Below are 19,530 nucleotides of genomic sequence, written 5' to 3' on the forward strand. Positions count from 1 at the left end.
TTCTCAGCCTCCCTGTTGCTCCAGCACGCCTCCTTCAGAGAGCCACTTCAGACAGCTACATCAAGTTTGCACGACACAGGGGGGAATCACTCAACAGAGCAACATGCTTGCTGGAGCGGCGGCCAGTTAAGGCAAACGATTCTGTCTTGCAATTACGCTCCATGCAATGATGCTGACACCAAGAAGGGACACTAGGCATCGTATCCTAGCTTAGCTTTATCTTCTCCTCCTCTTCTAGCCCTACCACTTGAGCTGGGCGGTACAGCGACGGTCTCGCTTCATGCAGGTCGGCGTTCAATCCCCAACCGTCCAAGTGGTTGGGCACCATTCTTTCCACCCATCCCATCCCAAATCCTTATCCTGACCCCTTCCACGTGCTATATAATCGTAATGGTTCGGCGCTTTCCCCTGATAACTCCCTTCCCTCCCTCCTCTTCTTCTTTCTTTTTTCTCCCATGGGTCTTTGAGAAGCGACCTGGGGTCCAGTGGGGTCCGTCCATCCTGGGGTCCATCCTGGGTGGACCAATGTTGGTGGGACAGACTGGGGTTGTTGTTGCTCCTCTCTGGTGGTCACGATGCAATAGCTGGTGGTCACGATGCAATAGTTGGTGGTCACGATTCCATGGCTGGTAGCGATGATATCATGGTTGGTGGTGACGATGCCATTGCTGGTGGTGGCGATTCCATGGCTGGCGTTGACGATACCATAGCTGGTGGTTGACGCCATGGCTGGTGATGACGCCATGGCTGGAGGTGACGCCATGGCTGGTGATGACGCCATGGCTGGAGGTGACGCCATGGCTGGTGATGACGCCATGGCTGGAGGTGACGCCATGGCTGGTGATGACGCCATGGCTGGAGGTGACGCCATGGCTGGTAGTGACGCAATGGTTGGGGATGACTCCGTAACTGCAGATGACGCCATGGCTGGTGATAACGCAATGGATGGCGGTGATGCCATGGCTGGTGGTGGTGACGCCATGGCTGATGGTGACGCCATGGCTTGTGGTGACTCCATGGCTGGTAGTGATGATATTGATGATAGATATATACAAGAGTTGTTACATTCTTGTACAGCCACTAGTACGCGTAGCATTTCGGGCAGGTCCCTGGAATACGTCCCTCCCAAAGAATGGTTTTTAAAACCAAGTACCCATTTTACTGTTGAGTTAAACAGAGGCTACAATAAGGATTTGCACCCAGTAAATCCTCCCCGGCCAGGATACGAACCCATGACAAAGCGCTCGTGGAACGCCAGGTGAGTGTCTTACTACTACTCCACGGAGACTGGTGTGACGATGCTATGGCTGGTGGTGACGCTAAGGCTGAATGTGAATCCATGGTTCCTGGTGACGACATGGCTGGTGGTGACGCCTTGGATGGTGGTGACCCTATGGCTGGTGATGACAACATGGCTGGTGGTGAGGCCATAGCGGGTGGAGAGGCCATGACTGGTGGTGAAGAATCTCCTCTCAACTCCTTATATTAACATTTACTAATAACACTAACACGTAGAATTAAAATCGTTGGTGTATCAGGCATGATATGCTAAATCAGGCATGATTTAGATAGAAATTACCCAGCCATCTTGACACCAAGCGTCGATAGCAGACTGAAACATGAAGTCTTCCACGAATGTTAGAGATTTATAGAGTTCAGTTAATTGTCCTTTCTTTCTAAAAATATTGTTCATTATGAAAGAAGTATTTATTTCGTGAATTATGCGAATACCTCTTCTCGCAATTGCCTTGCGAGAAGAGGTATTATTATTCAACATATTTACTGGTGACGACAGTTTAAATCGTACTCCTTTATTTCCCTCAATAATTACTAGTAAACCAAATTAGTTTAAGCTCGATATCGCTATGAGCGTCTCTGCATGCGTGTTCGGGCCTCTGGGTATGGGGGAGGTGGTTTTTCGGCACACGGCTCCGCCACGAGTACACACCGATTTACAAGCGGCAGCCATTGCAGATATAATACGTGGTCGTAGGGTGCTTCGTACTGTATATTCTCGTTTCTGAGAAGATAATCGCGTCCCCGAATTTGACCTTCAACAGCAGTGAACGTCAGGGACTAATTGACGTGATATCGGCGACTGTAAATGTGCCAACAAGCCTACGTTATGTATGTTTTATGTGTAGTGCACTATCTCATAAATTATTACTGTAGGTAGCTCGTCGTTATGTCATTTACCGACCAAAACACTCATGTTCGTTTCTTTCCACGTTATTCTCAAGTTTTAATGAATAGTGGAATAAATCTCTAGCCCAGTCAAATTCTATAACATTTTTGTGATTGCAGCGTGTTGGTGAGGACAAGCAGAGCAATTCTTCCTCTACACACGACATTCCCTATTGGTGTATCATCCATTATTTGGGCAATGTGATCACGTCTACGAGTATTCGAACAGTGAAACGGGTTTAGTGAAGTCTTCTTACAACTAAGCCTTACTGTCTCTCTTTCGTAGATTTCTTTGACTGATGCTAATATTATTTCTATTATGTATTTACATTTCTTATACATATAATATTCTAAGAGAAATTACATAAATCTAATATTTTGTTTCTCAGTGTGTAGCAATGTTTCATATATAATTTCCAATGATTTGACAATTTATTTAATAGGCTTAATAATCTTACTATATTATCATCATATTGAATCTACATTTAATTTCGGATTCTATAATGTGTATTGATATAATTAACCAACTGGTATCGAACCAGCACCAGTCATTATCCTAGATATATATTATTTCTAGTAATACCCCCCCAGTGTTGAAGTTTGAGGATTTAAACTCTCAATTAATTATTATTAAAGTCCATTCATGCTCTTCAAATAATTACCAAATAATCTAACATCCATAGGCACTGGTACCACAGTGTCAGTCTTATAATCCATTTATTTGTTTTCCCTCTTTTCTCAAAAGTGGGTGGTACTTCGAGTATTTCGATTTCTTAATTAAATATTATTAGAGTTGAGTTAAAAGTCCCATTCCACAACAATTGGTGGTGACGTCATGGCCGGTGGTGACGCCATTGCTGGTGGTGACGCCTTGTCTGGTGATGACGATACCATGGTATGTGGCGAGGCCATGGCTGTTGGGGTCGCAATGTCTGGTGATGATGTTATGGCTGCTGGCGACGCCATGGCTGGTGGTGACGCCATTGCTGGTGGTGAGGCATTGGCTGGTGGTGGCGCCATGTCTGGTGGTGACGACATGGCTGGTGGTGACGACATGGCAGGTGGTGACGCCATGTCTGGTGGTGACGACATGGATGGTAGTGACGACATGGACGGTGATGACGCCTTGGCTGGTCGTGAGGCCATAGCAGGTCGTGATGCCATTACTGGTGGTGACGCCATGGCTGGTGGTGATGCAATGGCTGGTGGTAATTCAATGTCTGGTGGTGACGCCATGGCTGGTGGTGATGAAATGGATAGTGGTGACGCCATGGCTGGTGGTGACCCCATGGCTGGTGGTGATGCAATGCATGGTGGTGACCCTATGGCTGGAAGTGTATCCATGGCTGGTGGTGACGCAATGGATGGTAGTGACGCAATGGATGGTGGTGACACCATGGCAACTTGTGACTCCATGGCTGGTGGTGATGAAATCGATGGTGGTGATGCCATGGCTGGCGGTGATGTCATGGCTGGCGGTGATGCCATGGCTGGTGGTGATGAAATCGATGGTGGTGATGCAATTTTTTTTTTATTATTATTATTTTCCACCACTGACGTGGCCACACAGTTACAATGCTAACCAGCATATATACATTTTCTTCTGTCCTCCATGGACAGGGTTAGAGATGCGTTAAACATATTGTTCAAGGGTTTATTGAACAATCAACCACAGAAGGTGATACGGTGCTTTTAAAATGCTAAGCTAACCTACAGACGTAAATACATAGATACACAGATTAACGTATGCCCTACATAAAGTGTTAGATGTGTCTTTTACATAGTGTCATTAATGTGCATTTACAAAGGTGAAATGTAATTCTGATCAGCTTCCATATATACTTTATACACATACATATACATATACACACACATGCATTCACATACATTTGTATCTTTAACTCTGACAGTGTGAGATAGCTGATAGAGAAACTAGTGTGCAATTAAGCACTTAATCACTAAAGTGATTAAGGTGCTTTTAAAGCTCAGGTTATATAGTCACATTACATACATACATTGTATAATTGATACATTACATGGTTAACCTTGGGTACAAGACCAATATATCATCAATTGTTCCAGTACTCATATAGTAATTACACAGTTCAGCATACCTTAGCCCAGGAGGGCGAAAGTCAGTCAATATGGGACATTCTACAATATAATGTTCAAGAGAGTGCATGTTTTCTCTTTCACAAAGTTGACACATTGTGTACTCGACATTTGGGTTTTGAGAAAGCTGCCAGATACGTCTATATCCCAGTCGTATTCTGGCCACTATAATATCACATTGCCGGGTTCTTGTTCTATTAGTCCCATATGTGAATGTCTCCTCACGATATCTATCATAATATTTAATGCTACAACTTTCTGGTCTTTGTGAATTTGTTAGGTCGATGAGATCTTCATTAGACATTTGTTTAAGTATTCTCTTTGTCACTGCTAATGAAACACCCATATCAATTTCTACCACTTGTTTTCTACAGGTTGTCTTTGCAAGCATATCAACAGTGTTTTGCCTTGAGATGCCAACATGTGATGGTATCCATAGGAATTTAATTTCAAATCTGTTTTCTTTAGCAGCTGTGACGGTGTCCACCCCTATATTTCTTCCTTCCCAGCTTAGAAGAATCATATCTCCGTACCCTAAGTATTCTCTGATGTTCAGGGAACATTTTCATGTGTGGGAAAGCATGGAGCGCGATTAAGCTGGCTATAAAATGACCAGCTAAGTTTCATAATGCAAAGGGGCTTACGCCTTTGAGGCACAGGACGGTGTAGAGTCATCCTGTTTCCCGCCAAGACGTCCTGACGCTTCCCGGCACCTGATTGGCCAGGTGAGGTCACGTGCCAGAAGTGACCAATGACGAGAGCCCTCGGGCGGTGTGACGTCACGAGGCGGAGGGCTCAGGGCGGCTGGCGCCTGGGCGAGAAGAGTACGTCACGAGCCGTCATAGAGGGAAGACGCGCTCGAGCGAGCTCCGGATCTAGAGAGCCCTTACCAGTAGATTTAAGCTCCGCTTCGATTCTGCAGACAGTCTGAGAAGCCATCCAACTTCCGTGGAGTGCCCAGAGGAAAGGACGGACCGGATTAGAGAGCCAAAAGCTCTGTCAAGAGTCTACAGCAGAGGGAACGTTGGGCTGGTGACGTCTGGAACGCCCAGAGGACCACGTATTCTACATCAAGCGAGTAGCTACGGCCGGGTCAAATCTACTGGCAGTGAGGCGAGGGGAAGCTGTGCTGGACTGCGAGGTGTTGGCAGTGCCAGTGAGAGTGGAGGACGACGACGGAGGTACCTGTCTCCAGTACCCCAGAGAAGAGGAGGAGGAAGGCAGTACCTGTTAGGAATTAGCATGGTGAGGACGCGTTTCCACGAAGGCGACGGAGAAACCTGTGTGTGTGGTGGGAACTAGTCGACGGCAGAGCAGATGCCAGGACCAGGAACCTCAACATCCCTCAACAGAGGGCGAGTCAACTTCGTGGTTGGAGTGAAATAAGGTAGATAATTGTCCCTCCCTTTACCCCTTTTAATCTAAGGGAGCTAGAATATTTTATATGTTGTGAATATTTCTACTCATCATTTTATTGTCTAAGTGTCAGAATATTAGGCTAGGAGCCAAGAACTCATTTAGGCATGAGTTGGTGCGTGTGAGCATTAAGGTGGGGATGTTAGTGATCCTGGAGGTGGTAGCTGGTGTGCAAAGAGCCAGCAACGAACTCTGAAGCGCCCAGCTGATTACATTGCTAGAGGCGTGGGAGAGTCAAGACGTTCTAACAGTTAGAGCTGATCATGTTGCCAGAGGCACGAGGTTGTGCCCGCCGCCTGACGGGTGGACCCAGTCAGCTGACCGTGATTGTTCAAATATATTGCATGCACATCCTGTACATCGTCCCCCTTCTTCTACAGAGCCGTCGGTATAGCACTGATACACATCGTTACCCATACTCTAAGTACTTTCAGTGATGCTTTTAAGTGTTAACTGTTTTAATAATGTAGAGTGCACACTATCTTTCTTGGGCGCATTTGCAAAATCAACTGATAGATCCCAGTTATCCCATGGAGTAATTGGCTGATTAATCATTAATTGAGTTGGGTACATATTTAATATTTTGATGGAGTTGGCTACCTTGTAGAACCAAAATACATAATCAGATTTCGTTCTTCTTCTATAGACCTCAGGTGACTGCAGCATATTAGAAAGTTTAGCTTGAAACTTCATGTGTTGTCTAGATCTACTCAATGCCTTCACGCCGAAAACTGTGTTAATAGACAAAATTCTGTCACATATGGTAGGTAATTTTAACTCTGCTCTCATATTAAGTATTCTCGTGGACTTTGGAGCCCCAAGGATGAGACGCATAGCTTAATTTTGCAAGGTTTCAAGAGATTTCAGCTCTTTGTCAGTATACAGTGTGAGATGTAGAGCATTATAGTCAATCACAGAGCGTATAAATGATACATAAAACATTCTAGCAAGTCTCACGTTAATTCCATGATTGACACCAACAAGACCCGCAAGGGCTTTAATCTCTCCCACAGTCTCCTCTTAAGAGAAGAAAGGTACCCAGGGTCGTTAATGGGGACACCAAGGAATCATCTGTAAGACTCGCAGTTCTCAAGTGCTCGCCAATCTATATGATAATTGGCTGGTGGAATACCACATGGAATGAGGGTACGAGTTTTCTGTACAGAGATAATTAGGCCACATTCCTCAGCTCTAGTAGCAAAAGCATCGAGCAGAACTTGCATTCTAGGCTCGAAGGCAGCCTGTAAAATTATATCAGCATAACAAATGACAGTGTCTTCATTATTAGTTGGAAGATCTTTAATATGTTTATGCATCAGAACGTTGAACAACAACGGGCTGAGGACCCCCTCCTTGTGGAGTTCCCAGATCAAATGTTTGCTCTCTGTGCTTTTAACACCATTAAACAAAACATATGCTGTTCGATTAGACAAATAGCCCTCTATCCACTTCAGTAATTTTCCTTGTATTCTCAGCTCGGCAAGCTGTTCCAGTATGATTTCTCTGTTTGCTGTATCAAAAGCTGCTGCTAGGTCGATGAAGACTGTTTGAGGGGATGCTTCAATATGTGCGAAGTACTCAGCAAAACAGTGTTGTGTACTGAGCCCAGGCATAAATCCAAACAGTTCGGGGTGACAGGTGCCCCTGTATACGATTCATGAGTCTGTTAAGAACAATACGTTCAAGCACTTTGCAAACACAAGATGTTAGAGATATGGGTCTATAATTATCTGAGTGTGGTTTGGGGATGGGAACAATGACATTCTTTGTCCAAGCATCAGGTAATACTCCTTCACTTAAACTCATTCTGTACAACACTAAAAGTGGATTACCTGGTACTTGTGAGACTAATCTCAGTAGACTGTAAGTAATACCGTCCTCTCCAGGAGCAGTTGATTTGCCCATCTTTAGTGCATGATTTAATTCCCATTCAGTTACATCATTAAGGTCCGACACGTCAACAGCTGTACAGGCAAGATTGATGGTTCGTTGTCTGTTGGGCCGTGTATCATCAAGTTTGTGCTGTATGTTAATTGGGAATGAGTTGTACCTTTATGTTAGTGGCCATTGATCAAGGAGAATGTTTGTTTGATCTAGTGGGCTGTGGTGCAGTGGTTTGGTTGGGTTGCTTCTAGAGATTTTTCTTATCTTTTCCCAAACTTCAACAAGTGTTGTTTGCTCATTTATACGTTGTAGGAACTCTTCCCAATGTTTATTACGTATAACGTTGCTCATGTCTCTCACCTCTCTCTATTTGCAACTAGAAATGCATGCAAGTCACCTTCTGCTTTGGTTCTTTCGTATGTATCTCCAAGCTACTTTACTCGTTCATGTTCTTTAACAAATGCGGGGTCAAGGACCCACTTGGGTGGTGGTAGGTGTTGCCCACTTCTGCTAGGCTTACGACCTGTTCCCCAACACACCCATGTGTCGTAGTAGGTAGTAATTGTATCAACGAGATCTCTGGAGAAGGCTTGTACATTCGTTATTTCGTAATCTTGATACCATTTTGAAATACAATTAATAAAGTGATCGTGCAAACCATATGGAATATTCATTTTCCGTCTCTGATGTCTATTAGGTACATCACACTGTACTTCATAGGAAGCAGAAACTGCATAGTGATCACTAACCAAGTGATTTACCAACGAACATTCCATACTAATTTGCACAAGGTAAAATATTACCCATTACATAATCAAGTCTGCCTCCCAATAAATGAGTTTGGGTATCCGTAGTATACACGGTTAATCTGTTGTCATAAACATATTTGGTAAATTTGCATCCATTATCGTTGTTAGTACTGTCTCCCAGCGTAATATGTCTAGCATTAAAATCTCCCATGTATATTGTCCCATGATTGTCTACATCTGGGAGCAATGTTACATTGAGTTTCTGGCTTCTGGCATATACGTTGAGGAATGAGAAGTGACCTGCTGCAGTTTGTACATGAAAGTGATGGTACTGTGTGTGTACATTGTGTGACGTGCTCAAAAGAGTGTGTGGTAAATCACTTCTGATGTATGTTAGTAGGCCTGTGGCATTGCTGTTAGTATAGGATGCATACCCTCTGATTTTTCGTGGAGTTTTGTTTGTTGGACGTGTAGGGCTCCTGTATAGCAATTATATCTATGTTGTTACTGGTAACATGTGCAATTAGATCATTCAATCTTTTGCTGATGCTACGAATGTTCCAGCTGAGAAACCTAATGGTCCTTGTGCCAGCAGCAGCCATCGTCTTGGTGTCGTTCCTCCTTGGGATTGGTGGTCCCATTGTTGTCCTCGTCCCACTTCCACAATGTGTTAATTATTGACTCTACGATGTAAAGAGCCGCACCAACCTGGTGTTTGGTGTCGTCAGTAACATCTGGTGATGACAGCAGTCCCCTGATTACTGAGGAACTCGGGATGGTCCGTGAGTGAATGTTCTCTGTAAGTTGCATGACATAAGCACTGTCACGCAGTATATTATCACTCAGGTACTTTACTTGAACGCGTTCGTTAAGTTCGTTAATGAATCATATATGCTGGTCGACTGCCTTCTCCATTTAATGTTTCTGTGTCGCTATCACTGCTGTCATCACTGAATTGACTGACGACGTCGCCGCCCTCATCTCTGCTGCCGCCGCCACCACTGCCACCGCCGTCACCACAACCGCAGGAACCTTTACCAGTGCGGGCGACAGCTGTGACACAGCAGTGTGGAGGCTGCTGTATCTCTTGTGAAGGAGCCCGACGTAGCGTCTCTATAATTTCGGCCATTTCTGCTACCTGCGCTTGCAAGGCTGCCAACTGTCCTTCAACTGTTGTCTCAGGTTGTTGTGTGTTGTCAGGGGCGTTGCTGGTACTGTCACCACTATGGGATGGGTCAACAGTACTAGAGCCAGCATCAGTAGGCACTTGTTGAGTCTCGGGCACTTGCCGCTTTGTGCCAAGGGAGGCTGGCCGTTTGGGACAGTCTGAGTGCCAGATGGTTACTCCCTCCGTACCACATCTGAGACACTTCAGCGGCGGTTTAGACGGAGCCACAGTTTCAGGTTGTTGCCCTGCTTCTGTTACAGTGTTCTGGTGCTCCTGTTCCAGCTTTCTTTGGTTTCTGGTCTTCTTATACTGACAATCCTTCAGTGCATGAGGACCGGAACAGAGAGCACACTTAGGTGTGGGGCACCAGCAGTGCTTAGCTATGTGGCCATTGCCAAAGCACTTGTAACACTCCTCAGGGTCAGGCTCCCACAACCTAAACGTGCTGGGGGGCGCATACAACCCAGCAAACTAATACTTGTCAGGTGGCGGTTCAGTCTTCTTCCAGATTATGACTATTTGATCGGTAGGCTCTCCATTCTTCTTCAATCTTCTTGCTTTGTGTACCCTGTCTAACTCATAGGCCCAGTCCAGTGGATACCCGTGATTGTATCTGTAGACTAGGTATTCATCCATCTTCTTGTTTCGTGATGGATTATCTAGAAGGGAGAGTTTTACATCACCTATTTTCCCTTGTAGAAGAGCAAGTACTACATCCTGTTTCTTTCTTGAAACATACACATATGGGGAGTTGACATGTGGACGTCGCACGCCTGCAGGGTCAGGTGGGTACACCTCGCTCAGTTTCTCGCTCCACACTATTTTGTCCGCCACACTCGTGCCTTCAGGGAACGTCAGACGTGTGTACTCGCCCCTTGGTGCTATTGGACGTCGTCCACCCTGTTGTTCACCAGGCTTTTGTTTCCCTTGTTTCCTTCTCTGGCTTTCACTTAACACCTGCATAAACCCATCACTGGGTGGTGGGGTGACAGTGTCACCGGTCATGGTGGGGGAGAACCCCGATGGTGCGGCAGCCGCCTCTTCCATACTTGCTCCTTCCGGCAATGTTAATTGGAGTAATTCACCCGATACCGAGTTATAATCTTTTATAACCATTTGATGATGATAAGCACGACAAATAGTAGAGCAGGCAACATGCCTTTACCAGTCATCAGCGCCAACAGTCATAAACCTGCTCTGAGGGGTAGAGCCCCCTCAGTGGGTCCCAGTAGGACTAACAGCCGAGGCTTAAGTATGCCAGAGGAGAAAGGTCCTTCCAGCACAATGCAATAGGGCCTAGACTGCCACCCCAGGTGACCATCGGTCTCTTGGGTAAACAGGTGGTGGGGTGGGCCTGTGGTTGTGCTGGCCTCCACCCCTCACACACACACACACACACACAAAAGTTGTGAGTGATTCAACTTCCACGGCAGTCTCACTCAGTACTGTTTGTCTTTATATACAACCGTATCCAGGTATTGCTGGTAAGTTCATGTATCATCTGGACTAGGCTACTCAGGGACACTACCTAAAGTGTCTAAATCCCACAATTTAAACACAGAGGGGATTAGACTCATTTGTCAGTGATCTGTAGGGGTGACTGCTCCGAGCCTAGTCACGCCACTATACAATGGTTTGGTTGTTTGGTAATTAATGCAGATTTTTACTGGAAAAGCACCGGTCCGGTTAGCAACTTGCCACCAGCAGATGACAACAAATTCATACCAAGTTGTCTGGTGCATCCAGTGATAAATCTGTAATAATAGTCGGCTCCAATAAGGATCCCAACATCACTAAGACAGTCTCAGATTTATTTTCTAAATTTATTTTGTAGTCAGGTAGCCTCATGCCGTTGCGTTTGAGATGTTTAACAGTGTGAGCAAGACCTGTGACCTGCAGGTCTGAAGGAATCTTGTTCACAACTACTGCATGTATTGGGTTAGGGGAACTTCCCAGTGTTACCAGTAATTTGACTAATTGATATTCACAGGGTTCATTATTAGCCAAGAAACCAGAGACGTTTAGTTTCACTCAGTTGGCAGTTTTTAATTTCAGCTGTTCAACTAAGTGTTTGGTGATAAAAGTCTTCTGTGAACCATGGTCGAAAGACTTCTAGTATTAATTTTAGATTTCTTGTTTATTAACTTTAATTGAGCCGTGGGCAGTGTAGTATTGTTGCCTTACTCAATTGCAAGCACATTAATCTCCTGATGCTCTTTGCAGTATTGAACTAATGTTGAATTAGCAGAATCTTTACGAGGATTTATAGAATTTAATTGAGCCTTTCTACATAAGGCGTAATGATGTGCACCCTTGTAGCATTTGCCGCACAAACGTAAGGTGATTACTCAATCAGTGGGTTCATGAGAGCCCATGCACTTAGTGCATCTGTGCAATTCTTGCAGGCGTTTAATCCTAACATTAAAATTAGGAGAAACTCTACACTTATAAGTGATATGTTTTTGTTCACAGAACAAACACTTTCTCTCCCTCGTGGGATTTGTCTTCTTATTAGATGCATCAATAAGAGTCTCAGAGGGAGATACAGAATAAATACCTATATCACTAATCCTCTTTCCAGTGGATGGAGTAGGCTTACGTTTAAATTTAATGGACTTATTTAAAGTCGATTTTGTTTTAACTGAATTCTCAGTATTAGGATGCTTGGACTCAGGTTTATTTTTATCATGAGTCTTTAGCCTATTGATCGTGATTCTTGAACCCTCAAATATTTGATCGAGAGTGAGAAACTCGGTTTTGTAGTGAGAGCATATTTCTGCTAAAACACTACGAAGAAGTTTCCTCTGTAAAAGCAACTTAATAGACCACTCGGAAGCTGGTACATCAACTTTAGTACCAAAAGCTTTCACTAGAGATTCTACTTTCAACCTAAAAGTCTGAAGAGAGTCTGGTTGGTTACTTGGTGCATTCATGTCTAGCAATTGATAATACAGATTAGCTATACTTAACTCCGTGTTGCAGTAATTCAACTTCAACAGTTAGATAGCTTCAGCATAATTACTCTCTGTGAGGGTTAAGTTGTTTATATCCTTCTTAGCCTCCCCTTTGAGAAGGCTGTTTAGGTAAGAAAATTTGGATACCTTATCAATAGAAGGTTTTGAGTGAATATGAACCTCAAATGAAGTCCAAAATGTATCCCAGTTTTCTTCATCCAGTCCAGCAAATGAAGGCAAGTCTAGAGTAGGTAAACGAGCCGCTGGTAGTAATACACTGGGCTCAAGATACATTGGCATTTAGATTTAGTTTTTGGTTATCTACTATATCATGTAGAACATTAAACTTGTCTTGTGTGTTATCTTCATATTGAGATGTTTGAGCTATAGCTTGGTCTATGTCCTCAGGATCACTGTCTGCATCATTTAGTACAGCGATATAAGACTCGATTGTAGACCTGACTTGATCAAATTTGAGATCAGCTACTCTCAGAGACACTTTCAATTTGTTGTAATGAATGGTAGTTGCTTTGGATAATGCTTCAGACTTATTGAGCAGTCTGGTTAGATGGCCTTTAAATCCGATGAAAGTTCTCTTTAACTTCTCAGGAGTAGCCATGGTGGTTTTATGTTCAAGTTTCACAGGACTTGAATAAGTATTGCTGAAGTAGCTTGGGTACTTGCTCCTTTGTTGGCAAATATCTTGAAGGTAGCCTAAATTATTCTCACTAGGGTACGCACTACCTCTTTGGAGGTTAAATTTACCTACCTAACAACAATAACTAGGATTTGAGTGGTACTTGAATGTCACTATTGGAGTTTCGACTGGCTAGCCCTTCATTATGACCATTCGATGGGATAGTGAACATTCAGTAGCACTCAAAGAGTGTGAAATAATAATATGGTAAATTACTTATTAAATGGTTATGTATCCCACCCTATTCTAGGGTCAGCACAACAGTAAATAATATAATAAGGATAAATCCTAGCCTGATTAGGGTCAGCACAATAGTAGATATTATAAATGTACACTTCTGTCTAGCTCAGAACTAAATGAAATCATTTCTACTTAAGAAACTACTAAATTATTTACTCTGCATTTATGCAAAACTTAGCACAACCACAGTCTAAATTCCTACCTAATAAAGGTGGGCATAAAATAACTAATAGTGCAGTAATGTAAATATAATTGTGCTGTTTTTTGGATTTTTTAATTGTTTGTTATATATAAATGTGCATTTAAACACACAAGTGAAAGATTAAATATATACAGCTAAATTTAGCTTGTCAGCTACAACCTTCTGTGATGGTTGATAGTGTTAACTAATTTGTTACCTCCATGTGACCTAGACTCACCTGACAGGTGCACACCATCTGATGCCAGGTTTTGCCTGTATTTTGGCTGTAAATAGTATGTAAGTGGCATCAAATCGTACTCTTTTCCTCACCCGAAAGGTAATGTATTTAGCAGCATGTTGGTAGTATTCTTTTACTCGATCCCCAACGATTATCATTACTTGGTTGGCGAGGTTCCACTAATGTGAACACTACTGAACGGCTGACAAGTTTAAATGAGGAAATTATTGTTTTAAGATGATTAAATACCTTAGCTGAGTGTCGAGTAGAATGGATGTCATTACCACCTAAGTAAATTATGGTTAGATGGTGAGGTGTATCTAACGCAGGTGTTAATGAAAAGTTATTGTAAAAATTGTGAACTGTGGTCCTGGTGACCTGAAGATTCTTACCTCTGTGAGAGGTATAGGTCTGAGGGTTGTGGGCGACTGACTGTGTCCCACTAGTGCTACCTCATACATGAAGTATTGACAGCAAATGTTAATTATAAATTGGTGTGGATTAGGCTATTATATGGGTACACTGCTGGTAGCCGTAAATAATGAAATATGTATAACCTAAAATACTACACACCGTGGTTAGTGATTGGTTAATCACAGGTTATAGGACAAGCAAATTGATTTAGTAAACTGGTCACTAAAATTTTTATGGGATTAATAGTTTATCCGGTTCGAAGTCGACCAAAATGTTGGGGGAATGGGAACTTTAACTCTGATATAATAATATTTAATTAAGGAGATTCGAAATACTTGAAGGACCACCCACTTTTGAGATAAGAGGGAAAACATATAAATGAATTATAAAGCTGATTCTGAAATACCAGTGCCTATGGATGATAGGTTATTTGGTAATTATTTGAAGAGCATAAATGGACTGTAATAATAAATAATAAGGAGTTTTAATCCTTAAACTCAACATTGGGGGTATTATTAGAAATTAATATATATCTAGGAACTGGTGCTGGTTCGTCACCAGTTGATTAATTACAACATTAAAGATTATAGAATCAGAAATTAAATGAAGATTCTATGTGATTATAATGCATTGAGATAATCAAGCCTCATTGAAGGTCGATTACGGGACGTAATTATCTTCTCAGACGCGAGATTACACAGTAATTAACACTGTACGACCACATGTTGGTAACTACAATGGCTGCCGCCTGTAGATGTGTATGCTCGTGAGGGAGTCGTGTGGTAGAGAGACGCCTTCTTCATCCCTTAACATTCTGACACGCATGCGCAGAGACGTCCATAGCGATCTCGAGCTTAAACTATTTTGATTTACTAGTAATTGTTTAGGGAAATAAGGGAGTATGACTTATACTATTGTCACAAATAAATATTTTGAATAATAATACTACCTCTTCTCACGAGGCAATAGATTTAATTAATATTGCACAAATTAAACGAGAAGGGTCGACGTGTATTTAATTTACGTCACATAAATTTTTACGGGAATAATTAAATTCATGGAATAGTCGAGTCCAGTACGCATAAGTAGGCGAAATGATTATTTCTTTCATAATGAGCAATATTTTTAGAAAGAAAAGACAATTAACTGAACCCTATAAATCTCCAACAATGGAGAAGATTTTATGTTTAAGCCTGATATCTGACGCACGGCGTCATGATGGCTGGGAAAATTCTGGCAAAATTATGCCTAACTATAGAAACACCAACGATAATAATTCTACATGTTAGTGTTATTAGTAAATGTTAGAATTAGGAATTAAGGGAGAATAAACTGTTGGTTATTTCTAACAGTCATTGCTGGCTGGTGGTGTTGTTGTTGTTGAGTTAGGGGCGACGACGATCGTGGGATCGGATGCGCCCTGGTGTACCCGTTAAGGGTGAATCGTGAAGCCAGGAAAGGCAAAACGCCAAGCCAAAACGCGAAACAAGTGACGTCAAGCACTAGAAACTAATATGGCATATGGCAAAGAAACGCACAAAGGGATAGGCACGAGCACATAACATAACAGGGCAAACAAACAGCCAGAGGTGCACACAGCATTCCATATAGCAAATACACAGGAAATCAGTGGACATACTTGCCGGGAACCTGGCCTGCGGGAACCGTACATTGAACGCTACCCAGAGCACCCACCATCAAGGGTCCCATCCATCCACCGGGGACGCCATAACATCCAGAACCAGGGCAACAAACACCCGCAAACAGGGGACCCAGATGGTAGTACCCATGAGGCGAGTAGCCACCACCCGCCCCCACATGAAGGGAACTTGCCCATCTAGAAAGTTCTATGTCCGTCAGACAGCAGTAACTTGGCAATCTCCGTCCAGTGACACAGCGGCATCACAGACGCCGGCAACACGTCCTCCAGGTCCCCCAACGCGCACCCTCACAGGAGCGAACGGGCCACAGGGCACCACCACAGGGGCACCCACGGTCCCGGGCACACCACCAGAGGACAGCAGGGAACCCAGACAGCGTGCATTCTTCCGTAATGTCACCACCAGGCCACGCCCAACACCAGAGTCCACACCATCCCTGCAAGTGGAAGCCACCACCCCTCACTGCGGAGAGTCCCCTGGCGGAGAAAGAACTGAAGGCACGTCCGAGACACAGGCACCAGTAGGCACGTGGACCTCCGCCACCACTAACTGCGGAGACATCGACGTATCCGCATCCACACCGTCAACACCCGAAGACCCACAGTCACTGAAGTCACCAACATCGGCCCAGGCAGAAGACGAACGCCCGGAACGTTTGGGCACCGGCCGGATAGTGTCAGAGCCGGAAGCGGACCCAGAAACACGGGTACCATGAGCCGGATGAACCGACGCCCGACACAGAACGGCAGCAGCCTCCACCACAGGGGAAACCGGGCCACACACAGCAGGAGGCTCCGCAGCCACCCCAGCACTCAGCACATCAGGGACACGAGTCACAGACACAGGGCCAGACGCAGCATCCGAAGACGAGGGAGAAGACAGCGACGCCACACAGGGAGCACCAGGAAGGCCCACGGGAGCAGCTTGGACAGTGACAGGATCAGGCAGACCAACCGATGGTACCGCAGTACCCGGAGGAGGGTTGGCAACAAACGGAGGAACATCAGACATTGCCGGGGAAGCTGCAGCAGTGAATGGGATGAGCACCTTCTCATCATCACCAGAGAATGCCTCCAGTGAGAACGGCGGGAAATCTTCTTCTTGGAACAAGTTGACAGGAGCAGCTGGGGCCTCAGAGCACCTGGCAGCCTGATGCCCCAACAGGCCACACCGGAAACAGGTACGAGGCTGCCGGGCATAATACACCCGGATATAGTATCCCATAAGCTGGACAGAAGAAGGTATATCCGACCGCAGGCGCATTCCCAACGTGCAAATGTTCGTTCGCCTCCCAGCATACCGCCCTGAGGAGAGCGTGTTCACCCGCACGCTGACAACAGTACCAAACCTCTAGAAGTAATGCTGGAGGAGGTCTTCAGGGAACTCCAGGGGCGCACCGTGGACACTGACATAAGTCAGGACACCACTGCGGTCCGAAATCGCCACAGAGCCGGCATCATCTGGCAACGGCACCGTATGCGCCTCGTAATAACTTCCCCGTGGTCTGTAACAAGCTCTACACCATAGATAGCCTCCACCGGGATACAAAGCATGTTACACATCACCATCTCGATGGTCGTATATCCAGCCGTACAAGTGAACTCCAGGCCCACGGAGTTCACACGCACAACAGGGGGAAAATGGCCACCCATGTCAGAATCGCCACGTCAACATGCAGCCAGACAGGAACAAACTGGGAGGGCAGAGACGCCCACACCACCTTGCGACCAAAATGGCAAACAACCCCAACAGCCACGGAGGGTCAGCAAGACGGCCTCACTCCACGGCCGCCAGCAGTTGACTTCATGGCTGGTGGTGGCGCCATAGCTGGTGGTGGCGCCATGGCTGGTGGTGGCGCCATGGCTGGTGTTGAAGCCATGGCTGGTGGTGGTGCCATGGCTGGTGGTAACACCATGGCTGGTGGTAGCGCCATGGCTAGTGGTGATGCAATGGCTCGGTTGTGGCGCCATGGATATGATGATACCATGGCTGGTGGTGACACACATAATATTGACGTATTGGAGGATTTACGACGTCGATAACTGCTAACGATCGTTCACCAAGTCCAACTCCGACCGACGCTTAAGGCTTCAGTTCGTGTAAAAAAATATTGTTCTGACAAGTATACATATATATGCTCAACAGGTTAAGGGAGGTGTAGGGCCGGTTATGAGTATACTCTCCACAAACAAACGTGTGAGCTTTATGCCTCCAGTCTACTGATTGACTCATAAATATGAGTAATCACCCAGTGACCACTTGTATTTAATAATATGTTTTCGGACAGGTGTTGTGTGTTTGCTGTGGCCCAGAGTGTGAGGTCAGCCTGGCGTATATGTAAGGTGGAGGCGTCTACCCCGCGCCCTCGCGCCCTCAAAGCTCAGCAGTCTTGCCTTAAATTGTTTAATAATTTCAAGTGATAAGGCATAATTAGTAATTTATAATATCAATTAGTTTATTCAGCGAGAAACATATACAAGTTCAGTAAACATCAATACTCTGGTCCTTCAAGTAATTTAAGAATGCATTTTGGTTAATTTAATTGACTGAATATTTAAGTTCTAATTAAATCTTGCTGTCAGGTGAGAACTAATTATAAATGAAATATTACAACAATATGAACCTCATACTGTGGATTTATGTAAATATTTTAAACAAACAAACCTACGAAACAGTCTGTTGAAGGTAAGATAAGGGAAGGTAAGAATGATTTTATTCACCTAACCCAACAATGAGGATGGTGAGTGTGATGAAGAAGGTAGAGGATGGTGCAGAGTAATGAGGACCTACCTGGTGCTCCCGCCAGCGTAAACATCTTCCCCTTGCCCCCGATCTGCTGTCAGCTCCAATCAGGAACACAACACCATGCAGTTAGTACACCTGACAGTGACGGTGTTGAGGATAGTGACGGTGATAGTGACAGTGACGGTGGTGGTGTTCACAGCAGCAACACCTGGCTGCCGAACACACTTGCAACAGTTAGTTGCTGGAGTTGTGTATAGAGGAACATGAGAATATAGTCAACTATGGCTAACCTCACTCTACCTATTGATTCTCAAGACAGGGATACCTTGTGGATACCTTGTATAGTTTCCGGGGATCAACAGTCATGCGGCCTGGTCTCCGACCAGGCTTCCCGGTTTGTCGACTGGTCAACCAGGCTGTTGGATGCGGCTAATCGCTGCCTGATATATGAATCACAGCCTGGTTGATCAGGTATCCTTTGGAGTTGTTCGTGAAGTTCTCTCTTGAACACTTGTGAGGCCGGCCTGTTATGCCCCCTAAGTGTAGCATTATTGTTGAAGAGTCTCGGCCCTCTAATGTAGATAAAGTTCTCACTCAACGTACCTATTGCACCACTGCTTTTCAACGAGGGTATTCTGCACGTTCTGCCATGCCTTCTGGTCTCCGGTCCCTCTAATATCTTCCACGTGTATATTATCATGTATCTCTCTTGCTTGCCCTCTAGAGAATACAGATTAACAAATTTTAATCGGTCCCAATAATTAAGATGACTTATAGAGTGGATTCAAGCGGCAAAAGGATCTTTGCACGCTCGAGGTCAACAATTTTTCCGACTCTGAATTGGGATGTTAGAGGCCAACAATATTCCACCCTAGAGAGCAATAGTG

At 44.6% G+C, this 19,530-nt stretch overlaps 2 protein-coding genes across 2 annotated transcripts; both read left to right on the forward strand.

Moving 5' to 3' along the window:
- The first annotated feature begins 815 nt into the window (after positions 1 to 815).
- LOC138356147 (golgin subfamily A member 6-like protein 2) lies at positions 816 to 1,489 on the forward strand. Its single transcript, XM_069311896.1, has 2 exons — positions 816 to 1,057; positions 1,222 to 1,489. Exons 1-2 carry the CDS (start codon positions 816 to 818, stop codon positions 1,487 to 1,489), a joined length of 510 nt encoding a protein of 169 aa, XP_069167997.1.
- Positions 1,490 to 3,019: 1,530 nt separating this feature from the next.
- LOC138356148 (golgin subfamily A member 6-like protein 2) lies at positions 3,020 to 5,908 on the forward strand. The gene is made up of 2 exons (XM_069311897.1): positions 3,020 to 3,703; positions 5,780 to 5,908. The coding sequence occupies exons 1-2, from the start codon at positions 3,020 to 3,022 to the stop codon at positions 5,906 to 5,908; spliced, it is 813 nt and encodes a 270-aa protein (XP_069167998.1).
- Positions 5,909 to 19,530: the final 13,622 nt, after the last annotated feature.

The sequence above is a fragment of the Procambarus clarkii genome, chromosome 70 (genome assembly GCF_040958095.1).
Source record: "Procambarus clarkii isolate CNS0578487 chromosome 70, FALCON_Pclarkii_2.0, whole genome shotgun sequence".
In the NCBI taxonomy this organism is placed as follows: Eukaryota; Metazoa; Arthropoda; class Malacostraca; order Decapoda; family Cambaridae; genus Procambarus; species Procambarus clarkii.